The 24,742-nt window shown below is 44.2% G+C and overlaps 1 protein-coding gene across 6 annotated transcripts in view; it reads left to right on the top strand.

Moving 5' to 3' along the window:
• SAMD11 (sterile alpha motif domain containing 11) overlaps window positions 1-24,331 on the top strand; it is a 257,130-nt gene extending 232,799 nt beyond the window's left edge. For 5 of the 6 annotated variants that reach the window (XM_082274532.1, XM_082274531.1, XM_082274534.1 and 2 more), the window contains exons 10-14: window positions 1,433-1,511; window positions 5,804-6,507; window positions 16,792-16,916; window positions 18,280-18,390; window positions 22,897-24,331. In XM_082274532.1, the coding sequence (XP_082130658.1) occupies window positions 1,433-1,511; window positions 5,804-6,507; window positions 16,792-16,916; window positions 18,280-18,390; window positions 22,897-23,136 (1,259 nt within the window). In that variant the 3' untranslated portion in view covers window positions 23,137-24,331. The remainder of the gene's footprint in view (window positions 1-1,432; window positions 1,512-5,803; window positions 6,508-16,791; window positions 16,917-18,279; window positions 18,391-22,896) is intronic. The other variant, XM_082274533.1, reaches the window with a different exon arrangement.
• Window positions 24,332-24,742: the final 411 nt, after the last annotated feature.

Genomic DNA, 24,742 nt, shown 5'->3' with positions numbered 1-24,742 from the left:
GCCTGCCAGTGCTCAGACCATATGCTGCATACTGTATCAAATTTGTCTGCATGGCTGTCGTCCCAGAAGGAAGCCTCTTCTACCAGGTGAGGAGTACAAAGACAAGTGTGTCTTGCCTACAGTCAAGCATGGTGTGGTAGGAGTGTCTTGGTCTGGGGCTGCATGTGTGCTGCTGGCACTAGGGAGCTACAGTTCATTGAGGGAACTATGAATGCCAACATGTACTGTGACATAATGAAGCAGAGCATGATCCCCCTCTCTTCGGAGACTGGGTCGCAGGGCAGTATTCCAACATGATAACGACCCCAAACACACCTCCAAGATGACCACTGCCTTGCTAAAGAAACTGAGGGTAAAGCTGATGGACTGGCCAAGCATGTCTCCAGACCTAAACCCTATTGAGCATCTGTGGGGCATCCTCAAATGGAAGGTGGAGGAGCGCAAGGTCTCTAACATCCACCAGCTTCGTCAGGAGTGGAAAAGGACTCCAGTGGCAATGTGTGGAGGAGCTCTGGTGAACTCCATGCCCAAGAGGGTTAAGGCAGTGCCAGAAAATAAATGGTGGCCACAAAAAATATTGACACTTTGGGTCCAATTTGGACATTTTAACTAGGGGGTGTACTCACTTTTGTTGCCAGCGGTTTAGACATTAATGGCTGTGTGTTGAGGTGTTTTGAAGGGACAGCAAATTTACACTGATATACAAGCTGTACACTCGCTACTTTACATTGTAGCAAAGTGTCATTTCTTCAGTGTTGTCACATGAAAAGATATAATAAAATATTTACCAAAATGTGAGGGGTGTACTCACTTTTGTGAGGCACTGTATGCCCACACTTTTGGCCCCTTTGCTTCTTCCATAAAAGTTGTACTATTGGTTCCAACAATTAAGAAATGCTATATGAATGGAGGACTGGGTGGGCGAATGAAAGGTCGACCTCCTCCATTCATAGAGCACTTCTCAGTGTGGGAACCGATAGTATGGCTTCTATGAAGGGAGCACAATGGTGGAAACAATGGGCAAAATCAGCACTTGCAGTACCAGAAGCAGTGGCGGCTGGTCATATGGGGCGCCCCCCCCCCCTATCCATGCGTCTGGCCCCCTAATGGGGCGCCAGACGCATGGAGTTCAATGGGGCTTTTTTTTTTTTTTTTTTAACCATGTGATTAGAGCCAGAGGCTCTCGCAGGCTAAAAAAAAAAAAGGGTGGGCTCGGGGCACAGAGCAGTGCTGCCACATCCCCCCCAACCAGCCCATGGAGCACCAGTCGCCACTGACCAGAAGATCATTGCTGCGGGGGGTATCCAGGGAAAGGGGACTTCAGATTTCAACCTGACACAAAAGCCACCAGCACACTTTTTTCTCGGTAAGTACCATCTCTGGTGTTTTTTTTATTTATTTTTTACAGTGTATTATCTGTTTTTTTCTGCAGGTTATGGTTTCTTACAGCCCGCCCAGGCAGAAATGTTTGCACGACAACAGGAAATTCTGCGAAAACAGAACCTGGCCAGGTGACTGACCATTTTATTTTTCACATTCTTAAATAATATGCATTTCATAGAAACTGCAATCAGCTGCCCTTCAGCTGTACACGGATACTTGAGCACTGGAATTTCAGAAAGAATAATAGGTTTGCAACACATTTCACTGTAAATTTATTAACAAGTTGTCTGGTTAAGTGATTGCTAGACATATATGTTTATTTCACCTGGTCAATGTGAGCATTTTTATGTTGTGTACCATGAAATATGTAGTCTGAAAAATGAAATGTACAGCTACAAAATGCAGTGTACACCATTATAGCCATGTACTCTCCCCATTAATTAAGCAAGGTAACCTATATGCACCTCTTAGTGTGTATCATTACCCTTTAACTCATGTAGGGGAAATTGCTAAGACTGCAACAGCTGTAGGTGGCAATCAAACTGCTTCCACCTTTCATTTTCAAAGTTTAAGGTCCCTTTCACACAGGCAGACTGTTCAGATCCGCCTGTCAGTTTTTTTGGCGGATTTGAACGGTCACACTATGCATCTCTATGGGGCATCGGATGTCAGCGGAGACATGTCCGCTGACATCCAATCCGATCTGTCAAATCTGGACGGATGGAAACCCTATTTTCCATCCGTCCAGCGGTTTGGATGAGAACGGACCGACGGTCCATTCCCATCCGATTCCCCCATAGAGATGCATGGGGACCTGACAGCTCTGTCTCCGCACACAGCGCAGAGAACAGCAGTCATCATCCTGCTCAGCGGGTGGATCGGCGGATCGATCCCCCGCTGAGATGAACGGAGTCCGTCCGACGGACGGAGTGTGTGAAAGGGGCCTAACTGAACAAGCTGAAGTTAAAAGTTGATTGGTTACTAATACACAACTGCTCCAGCTTTGGGTAAATTCCCCCCACTGCATTTATTATTGATAATCAGACCAAGAAATCACTAGTTTTGCTAGGATTGTGTTATTCTGGAACACGGTTTATAGATTTCAGTCTTGCAGAGAAAAATGCAAAAATGGCATCCATATCAAAGTATTTAGATGAATAAAAGATGTGCCTGGTTCAAGAAGCAAGTGCTAAGAAGAATTTTGCAAACCATGGTTTATATATATATATATATATATATATATATATATATATATATATATATATAAATGAACCACATAATGTAATCGTAGGTATGTGTCCCTTTCTAAGAAAACAAAATATGTTTTTGGCCATCATATCACAAACTTTCATACCCATGTGGAAGGATACAAATAAATGGAACTCTTTGTGGCTGTACCTCAGTAGGATTACATCAAAGGAAAATGAAAATAATCTGCCCCGATGATTCAGTTGGAGCCTTCCATCCTGTGGTGTGTCATGATGATACAGTCATAGGGTTGAGCACAGCACAGCATGGCCTCCCCTATGCTTGTTAATGGCGGGCACAAACAACCAATTATCCTGAGTGGTTTAGGAGTTCAGCCAATCTGCATATTGTCAGCCTTCTCAGTTTCAAAACAAGGTTGTTAATCTGCTATATCAGCTTTTCTCAACCTTTTAACCACTTTAATACAGGGCACTTCCCTCCCTTCCCGCCCAGGCCAATTTTCCCCTTTTAGCGCTGTTGCATTTTAAATGACAATTGCGCGGTCATGCAACACTGTACCTACACCAAATTTATGTCATTTTCCCCCCACAAATAGAGCTTTCTTTCGGTGGTATTTGATCATCTGTGCGATTTTTACTTTTTGCTAAACAAATAAAAAAAGACCGAAAAGTTTAAAAAAAAAAAAAAAAAAATTTGTTTATGTTATACAATTTTGTAAATAAATAATTTTTTTCCTGCACTGATGAGCACTGATGAGACTGCACTGACAGGCACTGATGAGGAGGCACTGATGGGGTGGCACTGATGGGGTGGCACTGATGGGGTGGCACTGATAGGCGGCACTGATAGGCACTGATATGTGGCACTGATAGGTAGCACTGATATGCAGCATTGGTGGGCACTGATAGGCGGCACTGCTGGGCACTGATAGGCGGCATTGATGGGCACTGATAGGTGGCACTGACGGGCACTGATAGGTGGCACTGACGGGCACTAATGGGCACTGATAGGCGGCACTGGTGGGCACTGATGGGCGGCACTGATCGGCACTGACAGGCGGCACTGATGGGCACTGATAGGCGGCACCGGTGGGCAATAATGGGCACTGGTGGGCGACACTTAAGGATGGCAATGATGGGCACTTGTGGGCAGCACTGATAGGGAGGGCACTGGTGGGCAGCACTGATGGGGTGGGCAATGGGGGGCTCCCTGAGCCCTGATTGCCATCCCTGGTGGCCATAGTGGGCATCCCTGGGGTCATAGTGGGCATCCCTGGGGTCATAGTGGGCATCCCTGGGGTCATAGTGGGCATCCCTGGTGGATCTAGTGGCATCCCCCCCCCCGAGGGTCTGCACTGGTAATCAATGATCTGATTACCAGTGCCGACCCCCCCCCTGTCAGGGGAGCCGCCGATCGGCGCTCCTTTACTCGTGCCTGTCAGGCACGAACTAAGGAAAGCCGATCAACGGCTGTTCCTATTTACTATGTGACCAGCCGTGATTGGACACGGCTGATCACATGGTAAAGAGCCTCCGTCAGAGGCTCTTTACCGAGATCGGAGATGCAGGGTGTCAGACTGACACCTCGCATCACCGATCGCCGCTCTGCGCGCCCCCGGGGGGCGCCCAGAGCGGAGTTATCCTGCCGCCGTCATATGACGTCCGGTCAGGATAACTCAACCACATTCCCGCCGTCATTCTGTTATAGGGCGGGCGGGAAGTGGTTAAATGGGTAATCCTTAAATTATTTTTTGGTCTCAAGTGTGAGAGAAACCCCTGCTAATATTCACAACCCCACTTCCAAAAAACTGCGCACTCATAACAAGCCAGAAGGTCTCTCTCCTCTATAGTCCAGAGGATGCAGCACCCATGGTTGCCAAAAAGAATGTCAAACTTCCATTCATCAGACCACAGAACAGTTTTCCACTTTGCAACAGACCATTTTAAATGAGCATTGACCCAGAGAAGATGACAGCATTTCTGGATCATGTTCCGATACGGCTTCTTCATTGCATAACAGATATGTAACTAGCATTTGTGGATGGCACGGCGAACTGTATTCAGAAACTGATTTTTTTTTTTTTGAGTATTCCTGAGCCCATGCAGTGATGTCCATCACAGAATGATGCCTGTTTTTAATGCAGTGCTGTCTGAGGGCCCAAAGATCAGGGACACCCAATATTGCATTTCAGCCTTATCTCTTGTGCACAGAGATTTCTCCAGATTCTCTGAATCTTTTGATATGTACTATAGATGATGGTATAGTTAAAGTCTTTGCAATTTTACATTGAGGAACATTATTCTGAAATTGTTCAACAATTAAAAAAAAAACAGCTTTTCACGGATTAGTGAATCCCTGCCCAGCTTTACACTCTGACTCTCTAATGGGCCATACACACTATAAGATTTTCTGAAGACTTTTTCTTTCAGACTTACCAAAACCATATAATATGAGGTCAAACCTAAACACTTTCAATTTGTATGCAATCTAGCAGGCCCTTGCACTACATAGAAAAGGTAAATCTGAAGGAAAAAGTCTTCAGAAAATCTTATAGTGTGTATGGCCCTTTAGATGCTCTTTTTATAGCCAGTCATGTTACTGACCTGTTGCCAATTAAACCAATTAGTTGCAAATTTTTTTTTACCAGCTCTTCCTTGATAATACCACTTACTTTGCCAGCTTTTTGTTGTACTATCCCAACTTTATTGAGATGTGTTGTCATCAGTTTCAAAATGACTTTTTTTCCCCTTCTTAAAAATCGCCCCCCCCCCCCCCCCCCAGAAAACGTATCAAATGTTTAAACTCTTTTCTTTTGGGCGGAAAATGTGGGTTTATGCAATTTACACAGCATCCCACTTTGTTTTGTAATTAGGGTTGTAATATATCAACAGCTCTCAGTTTATTGGTGTGATAGTCACTGGGAAGAATACTCTTTTATATTGTGGTCATTGAGACGAATCTCCCCCTTTCCCTTAAAGATTGCTTAAAAGATCATTGATGTTTGTGGTTATTTATCAGAGAGGCAGAAATTGCCTATGGATCAGGGAACCCTTAGCAACCTTTGGGGGAACCCTGCGCATTCCACAGAATCTGGCTTGAGAAAGGCTGAGCTATATCAAGAAAATGAAAGCACTATTGAGACTGGTGTTTTACATTAAAATTTAAACCAATTTGCTTTTTATTAACTGATTTTATTCTTCCTTTCTTTAAGGCTTGAAATGTCTGCGGAGATTATACGTCAGAAGGAGCTGGAGAATCTACATAGACAGAGACTTTTGGCTGGTGATCCACTGAGCCTTCACCCTGGTTTACCCCCTGACCACCCTGCTTTGCGTAACATGCATGAGCTCCCAGAGGGCCACCCTTTAAGAGAGGAACTGTCCAGAAGGAATGCCATGCTTGTTCTAAGACACAATAACACCCCTCTTCTCTCCCTGAACCACCAGGGAGTACCAAGTGTGCCTCCTCCCAAGGAATCCCAGAGTGCAAGAAGGGCAAGTCGAAAGTCTGCTCATCACCGGATGGAAGTTCACGGAAACCATGGGGAAGCAAAGGAACTCTTGGACCAGCGTATACGAGAGGGGGTTTCAGAAGGAAATGATGAGGAAATGAAAGATTCAGAAAGTGAAGCAGAGGAGAAGACAGACAGCTTAAGAGTGGAGCGAGGTGTCTCCTCCTCATCTCATGAACTGCAAGAGGGTAAAGACACCCTCAAAGGAGGAGATTCTGTAAAAGAGTCCAGTGATACTCAAACTCACCAAAGCCTCCCCTGCGGACCTTCAGAGTCACCCACTCATGTCTTAGGACCAGGAATCAGCAAAGGAGATGGAAAGTACTTGCCCTCAAATTCAGTGCCTCCACCTCAGCCATTTCCTTTTGGATTCCCCTATGCTGTCAACCCTTATTTCCACACAGGTAGGTACTGTGTCTATTTTTTCATCAGGGTAAAGAATTTATAGAAAATCTACGGCCAAACCTGTTTTATTTTTTAGGATGTTGCGGACAGTGATTAATAGTCTGTGTCATGATTTTATTGCTGTCTGTATTGAATTAGAAAACTACCATTCACTTCTTGTTTTTGAGAGGTGTGCCACACAGGACAGGCAATGAAGAGAAATACAGTGGGGAAAACAATTTTAACTCCTGCAGAAGTTTGCCCACTTGCAAAGAAATGAAGGGTCTATAATTGTTTTAATAGGTGTATTTTAAATGATAGAGACAGATTATCAACCAAAAATGCAGAAAAGACACCGGATACAAACATTATAAATTGAGTTGAATGAAATAAGTATTTGTTTCCCTACCATCCAACAATTCTGGCACCCACAGACTGGCTACAGTATGTGCTCATGTGCTACACAGATAAATCCTGTTATTGTAAGATTGTGCTTCTAATAACTCGTTATGTGTATAAAAGACACCTGTCCACAGAATCACTTTCTTCTATTCAAACCTCACCATTGTGTGCAAGACCAAAGAGCTGTCAAAGGACATCAGGGACAAGATTGTAAACCTGCACAAGGCTGGAATGGGCTACAAGACCATCAGCAAGAAGCTTGGTGAGAATGAGAAAACTGTTAGAGCGATTGTTCTCAAATGGAAGAAATTCAAAATACCCATCAATCACCCTTAGCCTGGTGCTCCATGCAAGATTTCACCTCATGGGGTAAGGATGATCATGAAAAAAGGGAGGGATCAGCCCAGAACTACACGGGAGGAGCTTGTGAATGATCTCAAGGCAGTTGGGACCACAGTCACCAAACAAACCATTGGTAACACAATATGCTGCCAAAGATTGAAATCCTGCAGCATCTGAAAGGTCCCCCACCTCAAGAGACACATGTACAGTCCCATCTAAAGTTTGCCAATCAACATCTAAATGATTCAGAGATGAATTGGGAAAAAGTGCTGTGGTCAGATGAGAGCAAAATTGAGGTCTTTGGCATTAACCTGACTCGCCATGCTTAGAGGAAAAAAAATGCTGACTATGACCCTAAGAACACCATCCCTACAGACAAGCAAGGAGGTGGAAATATTATGCTTTGGGTCTGTTTCTCTGCTAAAGGTACAGGCCGACTTTGCTGCACTGAGGGGACAGTGGACGGGGCCATGTATTGTAAAATCTTGGATGAGAACCTTATTCCCTCAGCCAGAACACTGAAGATGGGTCGTGGATGAGTCTTCCAGCATGACAATGACCTAAAACATACCACCAAGGCAACAAAGGAGTAGCTGAAAAAGAAGCACATTAAGGTCATGGACCTTAACCGCTTGCCGACTGCTCACAGTATATTTACTGCGGCAGTCGGCCCCTCACAGGCAGAGTAACGTAGGTCTACGTCACTCGCCTGTGAGGCTCTGGGGAGCGAGCGCGCGCGCCCGCGGAGGCGCGCTCCCGCTCCCGCGCGGTCACGGACCCCCCCGCGCATGTGACCAGCGGACCCGATGTCCGCCGGTCACTCGGCGATCGGCGGGGGAGAAGGAGAATGTCAGGCAGCTTGTGTAAACAAGCCACCTGTCATTCTCCTCGCTGTAAAAACACTGATCACTCGGATCTAGTATGTAGATCCGTTGATCAGTGTCCTTACAGCTAGAGCCACAGCCAATCACAGTAAGAATCACGCCCCTAGGGACACACACAGCCCCTCCCTCCCAAATAAAGTTAACCCCTTCACTACCAGTGTATTTTTACAGTAACAGTGCATATATATAGCACTGATTACTGTAGAAATGTCACTGGTAACCCCAAAAGTGTCAAAAATGTCAGTCAAGGGTCCGATCTGTCCGCCCCAATGTCGCAGTACCGCAAAAAAAAAAATCGCAGATCGCCGCCATTACACGTTAAAAAAAAAAACACCAAAAATGACAGAAATCTTTCCCTTTGTTAGTAAACGCGATAACTTTTGCGCAAACCAATCAAAATACGCTTTTTGCGATTTTTTTTACCAAACATAGGTAGCATAAAACAAATTGGCCGAAAATTTTAAAAAATTTTGATTTTTACATTTTTTTTTGGGGGAATTTCATATAAAAAAATGTGAAAAATATTGTTATTTTTGAAAAATGTACGCTCTTTTTTTGTTTATAGCGCAAAAAGTAAAAATCGCACGGGTGATCAAATACCACCAAAAGAACGCTCTGTTTGTGGGAAAAAAAGGACGCCAAATTTGTTTAGATACAGCGTCGCATGACCGCGCAATTGTCTGTTAAAGTCACGCAGTGCCGAATCGCAAAATACCCCCTGGTCGTTTAGCAGGAAAATCCTCCGGGGCTTAAGTGGTTAATCCTATAGAAAATGTATGGAGGGAGCTGAAACTTTGAGTTGCCAAGCAGTCAAGAAACCCTAAGGATTTAGAGAAGATCTGTAAAGAAGAGTGGACCAAATTCCCTCCTGAGATGTGTGCAGACCGGGTAACCAACTACAAGAAACCTCTGTGCATGCCAGCAAGGGTTTCTGCATCAACTACTAAGTCATGTTTTGCTTGGGGATCAAATATTTATTTTACTCACTGAAACTTAATTTATAACATTTGTATCATGTGTTTTTTTTCTGGATTTTTGGTTAATACTCTGTCTCTATCATTTAAAATACATCTATGATAAAAATTATAGACCCTTCATTTCTTTGTAAGTAGACAAACTTACAAAATCTGCATGGGATCAAATAGATATTTTCCCCCCACTGTATCCACAACATGGCCACAGACAGTGATAAAATTCTGACACAGGTTCTAAGCCTATACTTTTATATAATGAAACGTTTGGTGAACCATGTTTTTTTTTTATTTATTTTGCATTTTAAGTCTGCTTTCCAGTTTTTCATTGCAGGCATAAGATGCCTGGCATGACCATGACATGTTATGTCTCTAAAAGCCATGTAACTGTTCTAGAAGTTAAATGCACAAGTGTTTGACGCAGATATTTCCTTTCAAATATTGTTTACACATATGTATCCAATGATCTCAAGCCTTTTTATTACCACTGGGTCATATGCATGATAGCATCTAAATAAAAAAAAACTAAGTGCTATCCCTATTGACAGTATGAAACTTTCTATCTTGCACTAAAGGCAAGTGTAAAACAAAGGCATTTCCATTCCATTTCATGACAAAATAACACCATCATTCAATATCTCTAGCATATCTTTTATATTTTTTAAAGGATTTCCTAGTAAGATACAGAAATATTTTCCCATGGACTTCATCACTAGAGAACGAGAAGGGCCATGGCTGTAGATGGCATACTGTGGCTTCCAGTATTGTAATGGCTTGATTACCAAGAAAGGTCATATTTGGTAAATACTGGCCAATATATATATATATATATATATATATATATACACACACAGTATCTCACAAAGTGAGTACACCCCTCACATTTTGGAAAATATTTTATTATATCTTTTTATGTGACAACACTAAATAAATTCAATTTTGCTACAAAGTAGTGAGTGTACAGCTTGTATAACAGTGTAAATTTGCTGTCCCCTCAAAATAACAACCCACAGCCATTAATGTCAAAACTGCTGGCAACAAAAGTGAGTACAACACTAAGTTAAAATGTCCAAATTGGGCCCAAAGTATCAATATTTTGTGTGGCCACCATTATTTTACACCACTGCCTTAACCCTCTTGGGCATGGAGTTCACCAGAACTTCACAGGTTGCCACTGGAGTCCTCTTCCACTCCTCCGTGACGACATCAAGAAGCTGGTGGATGTTATTGACCTTGCGCTCCTCAACCTTCCGTTTGAGGAAGCCCCACAGATGCTTAATATGGTTTAGGTCTGGAGACATGCTTGGCCAATCCATCACCTTTACCCTCAGCTTCTTTAGCAAGGCAGTGGTCATCTTGGAGGTGTGTTTGGGGTCGTTATGTTGAAATACTGCCTTGCGGCCCAGTCTCTGAAGGGAGGGTATCATGCTCTGCTTCAGTGTGTCACAGTACATGTTGGCATTCATGGTTTCCTCAATGAACTGTAGCTCCCCAGTGCTGGCAGCACTCATGCAGCCCCAGACCATGACACTCCCACCATGATGCTTGACTGTAGGCAAAACACACTTGTCTTTGCAGTCCTCACCTGGTTGTTGCCACACATGCTTGACACCATCTGAACAAAATAAGTTTATCTTGGTCTCATCAGACCACAGGACATGGTTCCAGTAATCCATGTCCTTAGTCTGCTTGTCTTCAGCAAACTGTTCTTGGGTTTAATTGTGCATCATCTTTAGAAGAGGCTTCCTTCTGGGACGACAGCCATGCAGACCAATTTGATGCAGTGTGCGGCGTATGGTCTGAGCAGCTGACAGCACTCATACGTCTATTGCCCAAAGACAACCTCTGGATATGACGCTGAGCATGTGCATTCAACTTCTTTGGTTGACCATGGCGAGGAGTGTTCCGAGTGGAACCTGTCCTGTTAAACCACTGTATGGTCTTGGCCACCCTGTCTCAGCTCAGTTTCAGAGTCTTGGCAATCTTCTTTTAGCCTAGGCCAATCTTTATGTAGAGCAACAATTCTTTTTTTTTAGATCCTCCGAGTTCTTTGCCATGAGGTGACATGTTGAACTTCCAATGACCAGTATAAGAAAGTGAGAGCAATAACACCAAATTTAACACACCTGCTCCCCATTCACACCTGAGACCTTGTAACACCTTGTAACACTAATGAGTCACATGACACCTGGAAGGGAAAATGGCTAATTTGGCCCAATGTGGACATTTTAATTTAGGGGTGTACTCACTTTTGTGGACAGCGGTTTAGACATTAATGGCTGTGTGTTGAGGACAGCAAATTTACACGGTTATACAAGCTGTACACTCACTACTTTACATTGTAGCAAAGTGTAATTTCTTCAGTGTTGTCACATGAGAAGATAGAATAAAATATTTACAACAATATGAGGGGTGTACTCACTTTTGCGAGATACTGCGTGTGTGTTTGTATATATATATATCTATGGTGTAAATACACATTTACCTTTTTATCTGACAAAGTTTTGTAATTCACTGGTCTTTCTACACATCTACCACACTGCACATCCCAGTGGGTAACACACTGGGTTTAGAAAATCAGCTTCCTGTGCTGCCTCCATTCTGCTCCCTGGGCAGTAAATCTTTGTACATTCAGCAGAAAAAATGATTCCAAAAGCAATGCAGCTAAACCAGGAAAATTAGTGACCTTTTCTGTTGTGCCGTTTGGCAGAACCATGTGAATTACATGACTGGCTGAACAGAATTATAGTGAATTTTTAGGTGAGACACAAGCTAGCTGTTAGGGCCCCTGCAGTCCCTCCCTTTCCTTCTTTAGTTAAGCAAAGTTTTAGATGTTGGTGCAGTATACTGTGATAAGCCAGCGCTGGAACTGGTATCATGTACATTGTCAAACAGGAATGATGGTGTGCCACAGACATACTGTTTATGGCTGAAGCTGGGCCAAATTACATTGATATATGATCAGATTGTGGCTACACATCCAGCTGTCCTCTTATGTCCATGGTAGGCTTTACTTGGTATACAGTATATTATAAGATTCATGTGCTCTGAAATTTGTCCTGATTTCTTTGTATTGCCAAAGAGACTAAAACCACTGTCTGTGTAAAGTAATGCAGCCATCCAAGAGGGGCGCAATCTTTGGGGACATGGTTTTAGCAGAAATCTTTCAGTTTGTGTATGTAAATATCAGGAACTCCCGCACACATACAGAGAATAATGCTAGGTGCACCAATATGTGCCGCATAAAGCAGGTATGGGTTGAGGAGAAAATCATGTAGGGCATTGACAGTTTGCCGTTGCTTGGTGTGCGGGGACAACCCCCCCCCCCCCCCCCCTCCTGCCTTTCTCCCCTACTTCTGCTGTCCAGGCACTGCCTGTAATTGAGTGAGACAGCTGCACCGGGACTGGATTTAGCAATATTGATTTTGCAATACATTAGGAGAATGGAATTCCTATCACTGTTCCAAAGGCTTCCTGTTAAAGCAACACCTCCCCCTGGCTAGCCCTCATCAACCCTGGCGCCCTGGCTTCTGCATCTCTCATTAAAGCCGAAGCACCTTAAAACAGCTTGGGAAGAGCAAGACACAAAGCATTTCCCAAGATCGGCCTTTCTCTGCCTTTACACAGACTGCTGCCTGATAAGCTTGGATAATATTCCCTGGAAACCTCACTCTCCATGTAAGCTGAAAAATCTGCGAGTGAAACAACTTAAAAGCGATTCTTCATAGACTACGTGGAACATACCATCACATTTCTCCTATGGTCTATGGGGATATGTTTCATCTATCAAATCAATACTGGGAGTTATCAGATGAATAATAGATCTGATAACTGGGCAAAATGATTTGCAGCTAATCCATACCCTGAGGACACCTTGTGCAAATGGAAACATTCACACATGAATACCGGGAAGCAGATTTCCTTTGCACTCCTCACTTCCTGTTATATCCTCCTAGAAAATCAGAGTCGTAAGCTTCTAAACTACAGTCTACAGCAGGGGTATTGAATAAAATTCATGGAGGTCCGAATGGTAAAAAAAATTTCCAAATCGCATTTTTGTGCTATGACTCAAATTCTTTACATCACTGCCCAGGTGTGCAAGCACGACAGCCCATTCATTTGAATGGGCTGCTGTGCCTGCATTTTCTGCTAGGAAAGCCCTGGCACCTTTCTAAAAATGCCCCCGCATAAAAACTCCATGGTTCATTTGTACTATGCCACCTCCATGTGCGCACCTTGTATTTCAGTGCGTTTAAGAGCCAATGGTACCCCTGCACATTTTCTGTACAGCTGCTTGTCCCCCTTCACATCTTCCACACCACAGCACTGCCCCTCTTCACATATCATCTTCACAGCACTGTCCCCCTTTACATCACCACCCCCCCACAACACTGTCCTCCTTCACATATCACCCCTAAAGCACTGCCCCTTCACATGCCCCCCCCCCCCCCCCCCACAGCCCTTTTCATTTCCACCGCACAGCACTGTGCCCCTTTACATCAACTGCCCCCCTTACACACAGCATTGTCCCCTTCACATATTGCCCCCAAAGCACTGCCCCTTTCACCCCCCCCCCCACAGCACTGTCTCCCTTTACATCACCGCCCTCCCCCCTACACGCAGCACTGCCCCCTTCGCATCCCCCCCCACAGCACTGCCCCTTTCACACCTCCCCCAAAGCACTGTCTCCCCTACACACAGCACTGCCCCCTGCACAATTCCCCCCTCCCCCACAGCACTGCCCCTTTCACTTCCACCGCACAGCATTGCCCCCTTTACATACCTTCCCAATATTGTCCCCCTTTACATGTCATCCCCCACAGCCATGCCCCTCTTTACATCAAACCCTCCCACACACACAGCACTGCCCTCTTAACATGTTACCCCCACAGTATTGCTCCCCTTTACATCAACCCCCCCCCCCACACAGCAATGCCTTCTTAACATATTTCCCCCACAGTATTGCTCCCCTTTACATGAACCACCCCCCTCCCCCCACACAGCACTGCCCTCTTAACATAATACCCCCACAGTATTGCTCCCCTTTACATGACCCCCCACACACACAGCACTGCCCTCTTAACATATTACCTCCACAGCACTTCCCCCTTCACATCCCCCCACAGTATTGCTCCCCTTTACATGATCCCCCCCCACAGCACTGCCCCTTGTACATGACCTCTGCTCTGCATCCTTCACAAGTTCATAGCCATGTCCTTTCCTCCCTTCACTCTCCTACCTTACACAGAGTGGAGAGAAGGAGGTGGGACAATCCTGAACTGAAGGAAGAGGAAGAGACACAGCAGCACTGGAACTGCTGGGTTAATCTTTCATATTAGCAAGCTGGTGATTGGTTGCTAGGAAGGCCTCCTAGCAGCCAATCACCTCCTGGTTAATGTAAAAAGTTAATTCAGGCAGCTGCCTCTCTCCATGCAGTGCTGGTCCCACCCCCAAACGAGAATTGTCCCGCCTCCCAATCTGCTCTGCTAATGACAGCGGCAGAGGCTGGGGACAAAAGCGTCAGCTAAATGGCGCGGTGGCCCAGATAGAGCAATAGCTCAGCCTGGACGCGGACTGCGGTCTGCCATTTAGTGATGCCCAGTCTACAGACTGCCTTTAAAGCTGAGCCCCTGTATGCCTGTAGTTCAGCTTTAAACAGGATGTTTTTGGGCAGCACTTGTTAGCAGTACACATTGAATGTTAATTGTTATTGATAGACCTGCCACACCATTTGTGTATTATACCCCCCCCCCCCTTTCCTGGAGCTTGTCTTGCTACCTGTGATCCCAGTAATCGTTCTGATTTTCCCTGTGCAGATAAGATATTAAGGCAACATTCACCCCAGTGATTTAGGCCCGTGCAAATTACAGCAACAGGAATCTTCTGATTCCTGCTACAACTGTGAACGGCTAGGTGCGGCCGCTGGCCCCATTCACTATATTGACAGGTTGCATGTTACCTGCGGTGATTGCTGCTAGATGCAGTTTGTGTGCATCCAGCAACGCTCATCAAAGGTAATCAATGGCTGTGCAGACAGCTGCGAATAGCTGTGACCGCCGGTGACCTAGCATTATAGAGAATGGGGCTGGTGGCCACACCTAGCCGCTCACTGCCTCAGCAGAAATCAGAAGATTCCTGCCACAGCAGTTCGCACCGGCCTAAATCACCATTGTGGATGAAGCCTAAAACCAAATTCTGGCTCTGTAGATATTTGCTGCATGTATGTATAATGTAATATAGTATATAAACACAACAGTAGGGTAGAAGTTCTGCCTAAATAATATATCTGGAACTGTCTGATTTGCAGCCTTGTATGCCAATGCTGGTCATTATTTGTGTAACCAAAACATTGCCTTTCACCTCTGTATAATGGGATCCTGCAGATATAGAATGTAGATTTAGCTAGGTGACCCATAAACTCTCCTAATGTCCATGCATAAATTAAATAGAAAAAAAAAAAACACTGCCTTCAGAGGGTTAAGGGTTGTTTGCTAGGTGATGGATACTGCCAGTGCAGTCACGAGTTTAGAGACCCTGGAAGCCATATAAAGTCAGGAATATGGCATCCAGCGTAGCAGTGCATCCTGGCACTGTGCTGTACAACTATGGTGACCTCTATACGGCTGTGAGCTAAAGGGGGAAGGGGGATGTTTATCAGTGGCAGCCCTGGCCCCCATCCTGTCTGCCGCTCTGTGACCGACCTTGTCTTCCCTCTAGTTTGTGAGACACGGGACTGCCAGCAAAGCTCCCCCCTCCGTCAAATCTTCCCATACACCCTGGGGACAGCTCAGGAAGCTAAAATCCTTCTATCGATCCCCAACCCTGAGTACAATTAACGCAACCTGGCATGAGGCGCTCCAACCACAGCCCCTCCCGCCTATTTGGTCAGAGCGCGGGAGGGGGGTATTGCTCATAGTCTGGATCCACAATGCTTTTGGCATACAGAACCAGGGTTGCTCTTAATTCATTACAAATCCAGAATAGATCTTGCGTCATCAAGTGACAGGCTTTAATCACACGTGACGTTAATTACAGGTAGGATCGTTAATCTCTTCCCAGAGCCAGGTCTCTGGGTAGCTGACAGCTTTGGCTCCTCTGTCTCGTCGTTGCTAGACATTGTGGCAACTTTTGTCCTCCAGGAACCTGAGGAAACGACTAATTGGGAAGCCATTCCCAGCTCCAGCCACCCAGCGTCTCTGAGAGATGCGGGCCTTGAAAAGCTGGCGGCAGGGTCTGACCTCAGGCTGTGCACAGAATAATTGAGATGAATTCATTCCCAGCCATTGAAAGCATGCTGACCTCTTGCTGTCCCACCTTACCCATCACATACAACACAAATATCTTTCATCTACCAGGGGCCTTCTGGTCTCGTACTACAGATTTGCTCTCTACTAATTTTATTTTCGGTTAGGAAAATTCTACCAACAAAGCATTGTGGGAGAGCAGAGTCTGTACCCTGCATGGTGTTGACAGGTCATTAAAGATGGATGTTAGGCTACAGAATATGTTCATCTTGCTGCTGCCTTGTTTTCTTCGTGGGATTTTAATGATTAATGTCTCTTTCCCTTTCTCTCCCCTTCTTCCCCCACCTCCACTTTCCCTCACACAACCTCCTTGACTTTTTTTTTCACCTTGTCTTCTTATCACCTCTACCCCCTCACTCGTTTTTCTGTATATGCCCATCTTCTACCCTGTCCTGTGTTAGGTGCCATGGGGGGACTCTTCCTGGATGGGGAGGACAGTGTTGTGCTGGAAGACCTCAGCAAATGGACAGTGGAGGATGTCTGCAGCTTTGTGGGCAGTCTGTCTGGCTGTGCAGAATACACACAGGTAATGGGTCTGGCCACTGTTAAGTACCCAAGTCTATGTTACTAATTATGCCACTAGTTTAGCTTTCAGGAGGCAAGACATTCATGTAAAAATACTTTTATAGTTCTATCTCTGGCCAGGTTGTCAAGCAGGGACAATGGAGACGCTTATGTGGTCTCTCAAAGGGTCTCCACTTGCTGGGGTCTTTGCCCCTATAAGCAGCCTGCTTGAACCCTGCAGTAGTCCACCTAGACTGCACAAATTTAATTTGGGTGTACTTGACTTTTAAGGTACTTCCATTCTACTATCACCTCCTGTATATTATTCCTTTCTTGCCCTTGCTGATTTCTGTATCTACTGTGCTATTCTTCTTTTTCACATTAGAGGAGGATTTTATAACTTGAAGTTTTATTTCTCATTAGAGGTTGGATGATGTCCTCTATCTGTCTCCTTTTACTGCCCCCTTGTTTCTGCATTCTGGTCTCCAGTCTGAGACAGGAGGTTGGAGTCTGCTGTTTTTTTCCTTTCCCTTTTCCCCTGTGCTAATCCCCTCATGACATGCTTCATTAAAACCACCTGCATTGTCACGCTCCCCCCTCCCTGCAGCTGGGCCGGAGAGCAGTGGCGGCACAGGCTAGAAGTCCGCGCCAGAGAGGAAGGAGAGGGGGGACGGGGACAGCAGGAGAGGTTATGGGGAGGGTGAATGAGACAGAGGGCTATTCTGTGAGTGCAGAAGACTCAAACTGAATGAGATAAACAAGTGGGATGGAATCTTGTGCATAGTACTTTGTTTTTAGAATATGAATTATTAAAATATTCTTTATCACTGCAATACACTATATAACAAGTGGAAATTTCATGTATTGGACAGCAGTCATCATACATTAGGACTTAATCCCTCTGATCTATACTAGGCACTCTGAGGCCATAGTAGGAGGAAGAGTGAGTCGTAGATGGGTTACCACTTGGCAAAAACTGCGTTGTTCAAGCCTTCATCATCAAAGCAACCCATCAAAGTTCAGTAACCTTTAGCAACCATTATACCGCTAAGTGTAGAGCCATGAATGGTGATAGCTGGCTGGATAGTGTGGTTTACAGTTATGGATAGGGTAGAAGTGGGAGACACTCATGCTTAAGGGATATTGGCACGGGTGCAATCCATGAAGAAGGTATGTAGAATATCAAGCATGTAACAGGTGCACTCAGGACTTGTACCAGGAGGGACATCCAATGTGGTATTTCTTAACATGTTAGTGGGGCACAGCCCACCTCTCTCAAGTGCTTTATAGTTATGTATTAGATAGTGCAGTCTGCAAAGTGTTCACTTTGGTTCTGTAGAGATGGTTGGTCTTGCAGTTGCGGTAACATCCTGTTCTCTGTGCAGGTATTTCGGGAGCACTGTATAGATGGGGAAACTCTGCCACTACTGACTGAAGAGCACTTACTGAATAACATGGGCCTGAAGCTTGGGCCAGCACTAAAAATAAGAGCACAGGTATATCCTATGCACCTTGCTTCTATTTATGAAATGCAATTCTAAATTTTTCCATCTGTAGCAATGCTTACCTATAATCATTGTACCCAGCTTTTTGTTATTGGTGATCTCTTGTTAAAGTTGTTGATATAAGGCACTACAAATTCCAGTATGGACAACTGTTCTATGGGCTATAAGGTTGGCGCAGCACTTCTGCCTCTTACAGTGCCACTACGAGTTAGCATGAGCCTGTGATATCGGTGCCCCTCCATCCTTCCTTATGACCATAGCTGCTGATTGACAACATAGCAATACCTCACTGCGTCATGCCTGTTTTGAAGTGTATTTCTCTTAAGATTACCATGTTTTTAACAAAACCTCGGCAGCAATCCCCATTCCTAGCCTGCATCTTTTGAAATCGGAAACAGGACTGCCAAAGCATTTGTGAAAGTAATGTATTATTAGCTCTGCTGTTTAGTGTGACAGGTACACTTTATCACGGTAATGAAAATGCTATACAAAGTATACTTTCATGAATTGAACCTTAGAAGTTGCTGAACAAGTATATAGCATGTGAATTTGGAATGTCTGACCTGCATAGGGTCAGTGACTTAAAGTACGGAATCCATTGGATTATCATGACAGCCAGGCAAGCAGCATTACAGATCAAGAGGGCAGCAGTTGCAGGCTATAGATTTTCTTTTTTAGGTAGACACAGTAATGTGTCTACAAATGTTCTTCAATCTCGCTTCACAAAAATCTTTCCCGGGATGCTAGGCTGTCCCCTGTAAACATATAGGGATTTCTTGGAATCACACAGATACATTGAAGACTGTATCACACTCCAACACAAGATAATAGGATTGTGCTATGGCCTGCAGGTCTTATAATAAAGTGGTAACTGCAGTTTATGGCTTTCCCTTCAGCTCTGGCTGTTTATGGCGGGTGTAATAAAAAGGTTCTTTGGCCAATTGTTCCCTGTGGATCAATTCGTTAGAAATGTGCTGTGGTTTAGTAGGGCAGGGAGGGGTCTGAATTGCAGGTCGTTCTTCTAGGCCATATTATTAAATTTTGGGTAGTGATGGGGTGACTGGGGACACAATAAACGCATGCTGTGGCTGTCCTATAAACCCACGCTGAGGTGGAGCTGCTGCAGTTGTGGAAAATAACCAGTAACTCCAGCAGATCGAACCCAAGCAAGATTTTGGGGGGGATTACCATCCATTAATTTTACAAGAAAAGGGAAGTTTTTACTAAAAAATGCTGTGTGAAGAGAGATTTTTCTTGGTGAGTCCACTACAAAGCAACAGTGTGTCCAGAAAACAGAAGCGCGAGTCTACGATCAGATGGGGCTTTTGAACTCTGCAATGTTTATAACCAATCCCTATCTGGAATGATTAGTACAATGAATATAAATACTGATTTTACTGAGTGTCTGTCCTTTTGCAGCTTATGTGCAATTCAGAGAGCGTTCTATAAAGACATTACAGATCCATCCGAACTACTCTTTAAACTGTGCTCTCTCCCCTCCTAAAGCATCTGATAACTAACCTGTGTAAAAAAAGATATATATGCTTTATACCTATTTTCAGTCTACTCCGGTCCGGTGATCTCCCCTGTGTCAGCCAGTGCTGCTACAAGAAAGAGGAGAAAGCGCTCAGACAATGGCTTGTTATGCCTGGAACGGTAATGTCACCTATAGGCCTCAATGGGCTCATCAGTTTTTGGCGCTCCCTCTTCCCTGCAGTGTCTCTGGCTGACATTTTGGGGGGGTGGGGGGGTCACATGACCAGACCAGAGCAGCCTGCAATTGGGTAAGTATTCAGATCTTTCTTACAGAGTTTATAGTCAAAATGGGTATTAGGATAGGGAGATGGAAGGAGACCATTTTAAGAGTAGATAGGCTTTTCCTAGAATTCCACTTTCAGTAAACTAGTGGACTGTTTTATACAGGTATCTCATAGTATTTTTTTTTCATTCCTCCTCCTTTAGATTTTACACATAATGTATTGTTTGTGATTCTTACCATTTTATTCATATAATTGTGACAAACATTAAATAGTAAGTATAGTCAAAACTTATTTTTCTATTCTTGGATAGATTAGGGAAGGTTTAAAACATGTTAGGGTTAAATTAGGCTGTCTGTGTCTTCGGGGAAAATTCCCTTGACTTCCTGTCCCAGATATGCAACAGGAAGAGTGATGAAATGTCTCCAAAGTGAGAGGAATTCCCTTCTTAGTCAGGTGTCACAGGAACATGTGTCTCCTTTGGAAGATTTCCTCACACCTCTTGTTCTGGTCATAGCTGTAAAATGTTGGATTTCTCTACTTTTTTTCTTGGTTACACTGGTCACAGGACAAACAGAGGCCCCAGCTGCTGCACATAAAAAAAGAGAAAAAGTAGATGGTAGAATAACTTTTGGCTGCAATTACAGCTGTAGGTCTTTGTAGGAAGGCTGCATCCTACATCTTAGTCCATTTTTCTTGGCCAAATATTTCTAGTTTTTAAACAGCAGTCCTATCAGTTGCTTCATTGAGGACCACTTTAGGGTCATTGTCTTGCTGGAAGGTGAACTTTTGCCTAAGTCCAGTGTCTGTCCTACAGTTTGAAAAAGATATGACCCTGCATTTGGCTTCCTTCATCTTTCCCTCAATCCTGTTTGGGTTTCCAGTTCTTAAAGTTGAAAAAAAACAGCAAGCTTTGCCATAAGGATGATGTTAATAGAGTGATGAGCCCTATGGGGCTTGGTGATACACTTTGTAATGTGTGTGCCATTAAGTAGACAAGACATCCTTTTCCCATGTTTACTGTGTTGCCTGCATGCCGTTTGGCAAAATAGTTTTTCTTATAGACATTATGCTATTAAGTTTAACCACTTTACAACCGGAGGATTTTGCTGTCTTCCGTCCAGGCCACTTTTTGCGATTCGGCGCTGTGCGACTTCAACTGACAATTGCGCGGTCGTGCGACGCCGTACCCAAACGAAATTTACGTCCTTTTTCTCCCACAAACAGAGCTTTCTTTTGGTGGTATTTGATCACCTGTGCGATTTTTACTTTTTGCGCTATAAACAAAAAAAGAGCGTTTATTTTGAAAAAATAACAATATTTTTCACATTTTTTTATATGAAATTCCCCCCAAAAAAGATGTAAAAACCAATTTTTTTAAAAGTTTTTGGCCAATTTGTTTTATGCTACATATGTTTGGTAAAAAAAAATCGCAATAAGCGTATTTTGATTGGTTTGCGCAAAAGTTATTGCGTTTACTAACAAAGGGAAAGATTTCTGTCATTTTTGGTGTTTTTTTTTTAACGCGTAATGGCGGCGATCTGCGATTTTTTTTGCGGGACTGCGACATTGCGGCGGACAGACCGGACCCCTGACTGACACTTTTGGGGGTACCAGTGACATTACTGCAGTAATCAGTGCTATATATATGCACTGTTACTGTAAAAATGACACTGGCAGGGAAGGGGTTAATTTTATTGGAGAGGGAGGGGTTAATGTATGCCTGGTGCTTACTGACGTGTAGGGGGGGAGGTGACTATGTGATTCATGGACAGATCGGATGTCCAGCTATGCTGAACAGTCCGATCTGTCACTCCCTGTCACTATGGAGATCCGCCCGCTGTGTTTACACACAGCGGGCGGATCTCCAGACTCGATCCCCGACGATCGGGTAAGAGCAGCGGCGATCGCCGCTGCTCCTCCCCTGGCCCGACTCCCGCTGTGAATGAAAACAGCGGGAGCGAGCCTCCGGCGGCGCGCAAGCGCCGCCCAGAAGGGGAGGAGTCCAGTCACGTTAATACTACGTGACTGGACGGGAACGAGCCACTCTGCCGCAGTACTATTACCGTGAGCGGTAGTAGAGTGGTTAATGGATCCAATGGATGGTCTCCCTCTTCCATGCTGTGAATTTTGGCAGTTCACGTCTTGGTGATTAGGTGAGGAGTACATTGTCAGAAAAGCAGCCAAGTTGGATGCCATTCTCTAGGCAGTCATAATTGTGCTGTAATGTCAGTAGATTTAAAGGCAGTTCAGAGAATTTTCAACATTTGCGATTTCTATACTGTACAGACATGTGCCTCATTAAAACATTGTTATTAGCTCTTGGGTACTGTTCCTATGCTCTACAAAAAAAAAAAAGATTATGGGTCTTCCATTAACAGATATTCATTAAAGTCATGGGGCACAAGTAAACACCAATGAAGAATATATGTATCTTTAAAGAGTAGTTTATTGCACCAGTGCGTATTTAGGGGGTTTCACAGCAAAGGGGATTAATACTGCCCCACCAAGAGCGTACAGATGTATCTAAAAGAAAAGAACAAAAACTGAAAACTATATTTTCCCTTATTTTGATGGAGTTTTTTTTTTTGTACACCAGTGCCAAATCCGCATTGAATCCATTTTAATTCCAATTTTTAGCAATGCAAAGTACTGTACACACTATTGTTCTGCATAGAAATTTTAGGCATATACATGTATATTAAACAATGTAACTTCATGGCCATCTTCTTCTTTTTAGGTTGCCAAGAGACTTGGACGTGTCCTTTATATGGCCAGTTTTCCAGTGGCATTCCCTCTCCAGCACCCCAGCCTGCGAGGAGCAGATCGAGAACTGGGAAGCAGCGAAATTAGACCTCCCTCTACTGGCAGTGCTGGATCTCCCTTCCCGAATGCCCTCCTTCCTCCCAGTCGCATTTCACCGAAACATGAGAACGGCAGTGCAGCATACTTAAACGAACCTGCTAAATCCCTTTCTTAACTGTGCCCTGTCATATAGCTGGATACCTAAACTGCTGCATTGCTGAAGCTGGAGCTTTGAACAGGAAGGGATACTTCGCTTCTGGACAGCTGCTGTCCCTTCAGCTGCTTGAGAGACTAAATTGACTGATAGGGTGTGAAAAAAATATTATAAAGCAAAAGTATGGGGAACCTTTGTGTCACATCCTTGACGGGCAAGACAGATAGATAAATATATGTATGTATATATTTTTATTTCCATTGTAAAGAGATCAAAGAGGAACTGGTGGAAGGACATTAATATTCCGGCAATACCTGGAAAATACGCAGGACGTTATAGGAGATCAGCATGAGGAAACAAGGGAGTGGAAACCAGACAGACGCGCTTGTACAAAGCCATGCAAAGCCTACAGTGCAGGCCTCCTGCTGCCATAGGCCACTTTTAAACAGCCAAGCATGCAGGATAGTGACAGAACCAGATGCTTTATGGGAGAAGTTGAAGATAACAGTCTGATTTTAATGTAAAGTTCAAAAAGTGCAGTGATCATTGTATGTTGCCCTCTCCCTTCTTTCCTATGCTGTCTATGCATCTCCAGCAACTCTCTACTGTACCAAAGAAATACCGTGCTACTTGGCGGCGGTACATTATTGGAACTGGGTTTCTTTTAGTCTGTTCTGCTTCAAGGAGCTCATTACGCCATGTTTTCATCCCTTACAGTTCTGACAAGCTGAACAAATTGTCCCACACAATGTCTGCCTTGGTTTTTTCCACACATAGTTGAGGGGGGCATAAGACCTAGAATTCTGCTTTGGACAATCTATAAAACAGCCCCCATGTACAGGTTTCAGAAAGAGCAACATGGCAAACAAATGGAGCCTGAGCTGGTGCTGCTGAACTACTGCAAACAGACGAAAAGCCTCTTCACACCCTGAGACTTTATCATAGGTACCCAGTCATACAGACCGGTACGTTACTCCATTGTGAAATTTTTTATTTTTTTAGGGTTTCTGTTTTAATTACATGTTTTACATCATACGCTAAAGCTCCTTCATGGAATATGTTTATTTCTGTTTTCCAAAAACAAATGAAAACTAGATCAGCGGTACAGTTAGCATTTCTTTTTTTGTTACTGAAAAAAAAAAAATCCAGACCTTAACAGATCACCAGAGAGCTGCATAGCAGCAGAATGAAATAAAAAGAAAAATTATACAAGCAATTTGTGTGGCGTCAGTGAAAATGTCAACTTGTAGGAATGTAAAGTATGTTGGGGGGTTGCTAGGGGATCCTTGAGCAATGAACAATGTTTGTCTCTCCCTAAGCAGTGGCATCAATGATCTTTGGTGGGCAGCTTGACCATTGGTCAACAGCACAAGGTGGCTCCTTCTCCAACTGACTACTAATAGAAGGGGGTTCTCCTCCCACTGACCATCAAATAAGGGGGCATAATTCCACTGATCATCAATCTAAAGGAACACTACAAATGGTTGTTTCTTTTCTGGCCAATTTTTCAGGTTTAATGGTTCCAACTTTAACCACTTCAGCCCCAAAAGGTTCACCCCCACCCTTCATGACAAGGCCACTTTTTTTTGAGATGCTGCACTGCGTTACGTTACCTGATAATTTTGAC

This window comes from Pelophylax lessonae (assembly GCF_965119305.1).
Source record: "Pelophylax lessonae genome assembly, chromosome: 12".
NCBI classification, from domain to species: domain Eukaryota; kingdom Metazoa; phylum Chordata; class Amphibia; order Anura; family Ranidae; genus Pelophylax; species Pelophylax lessonae.
Note: the sequence above shows the minus strand (reverse complement) of the source record. Positions and strands in the feature narration are given on the sequence as shown.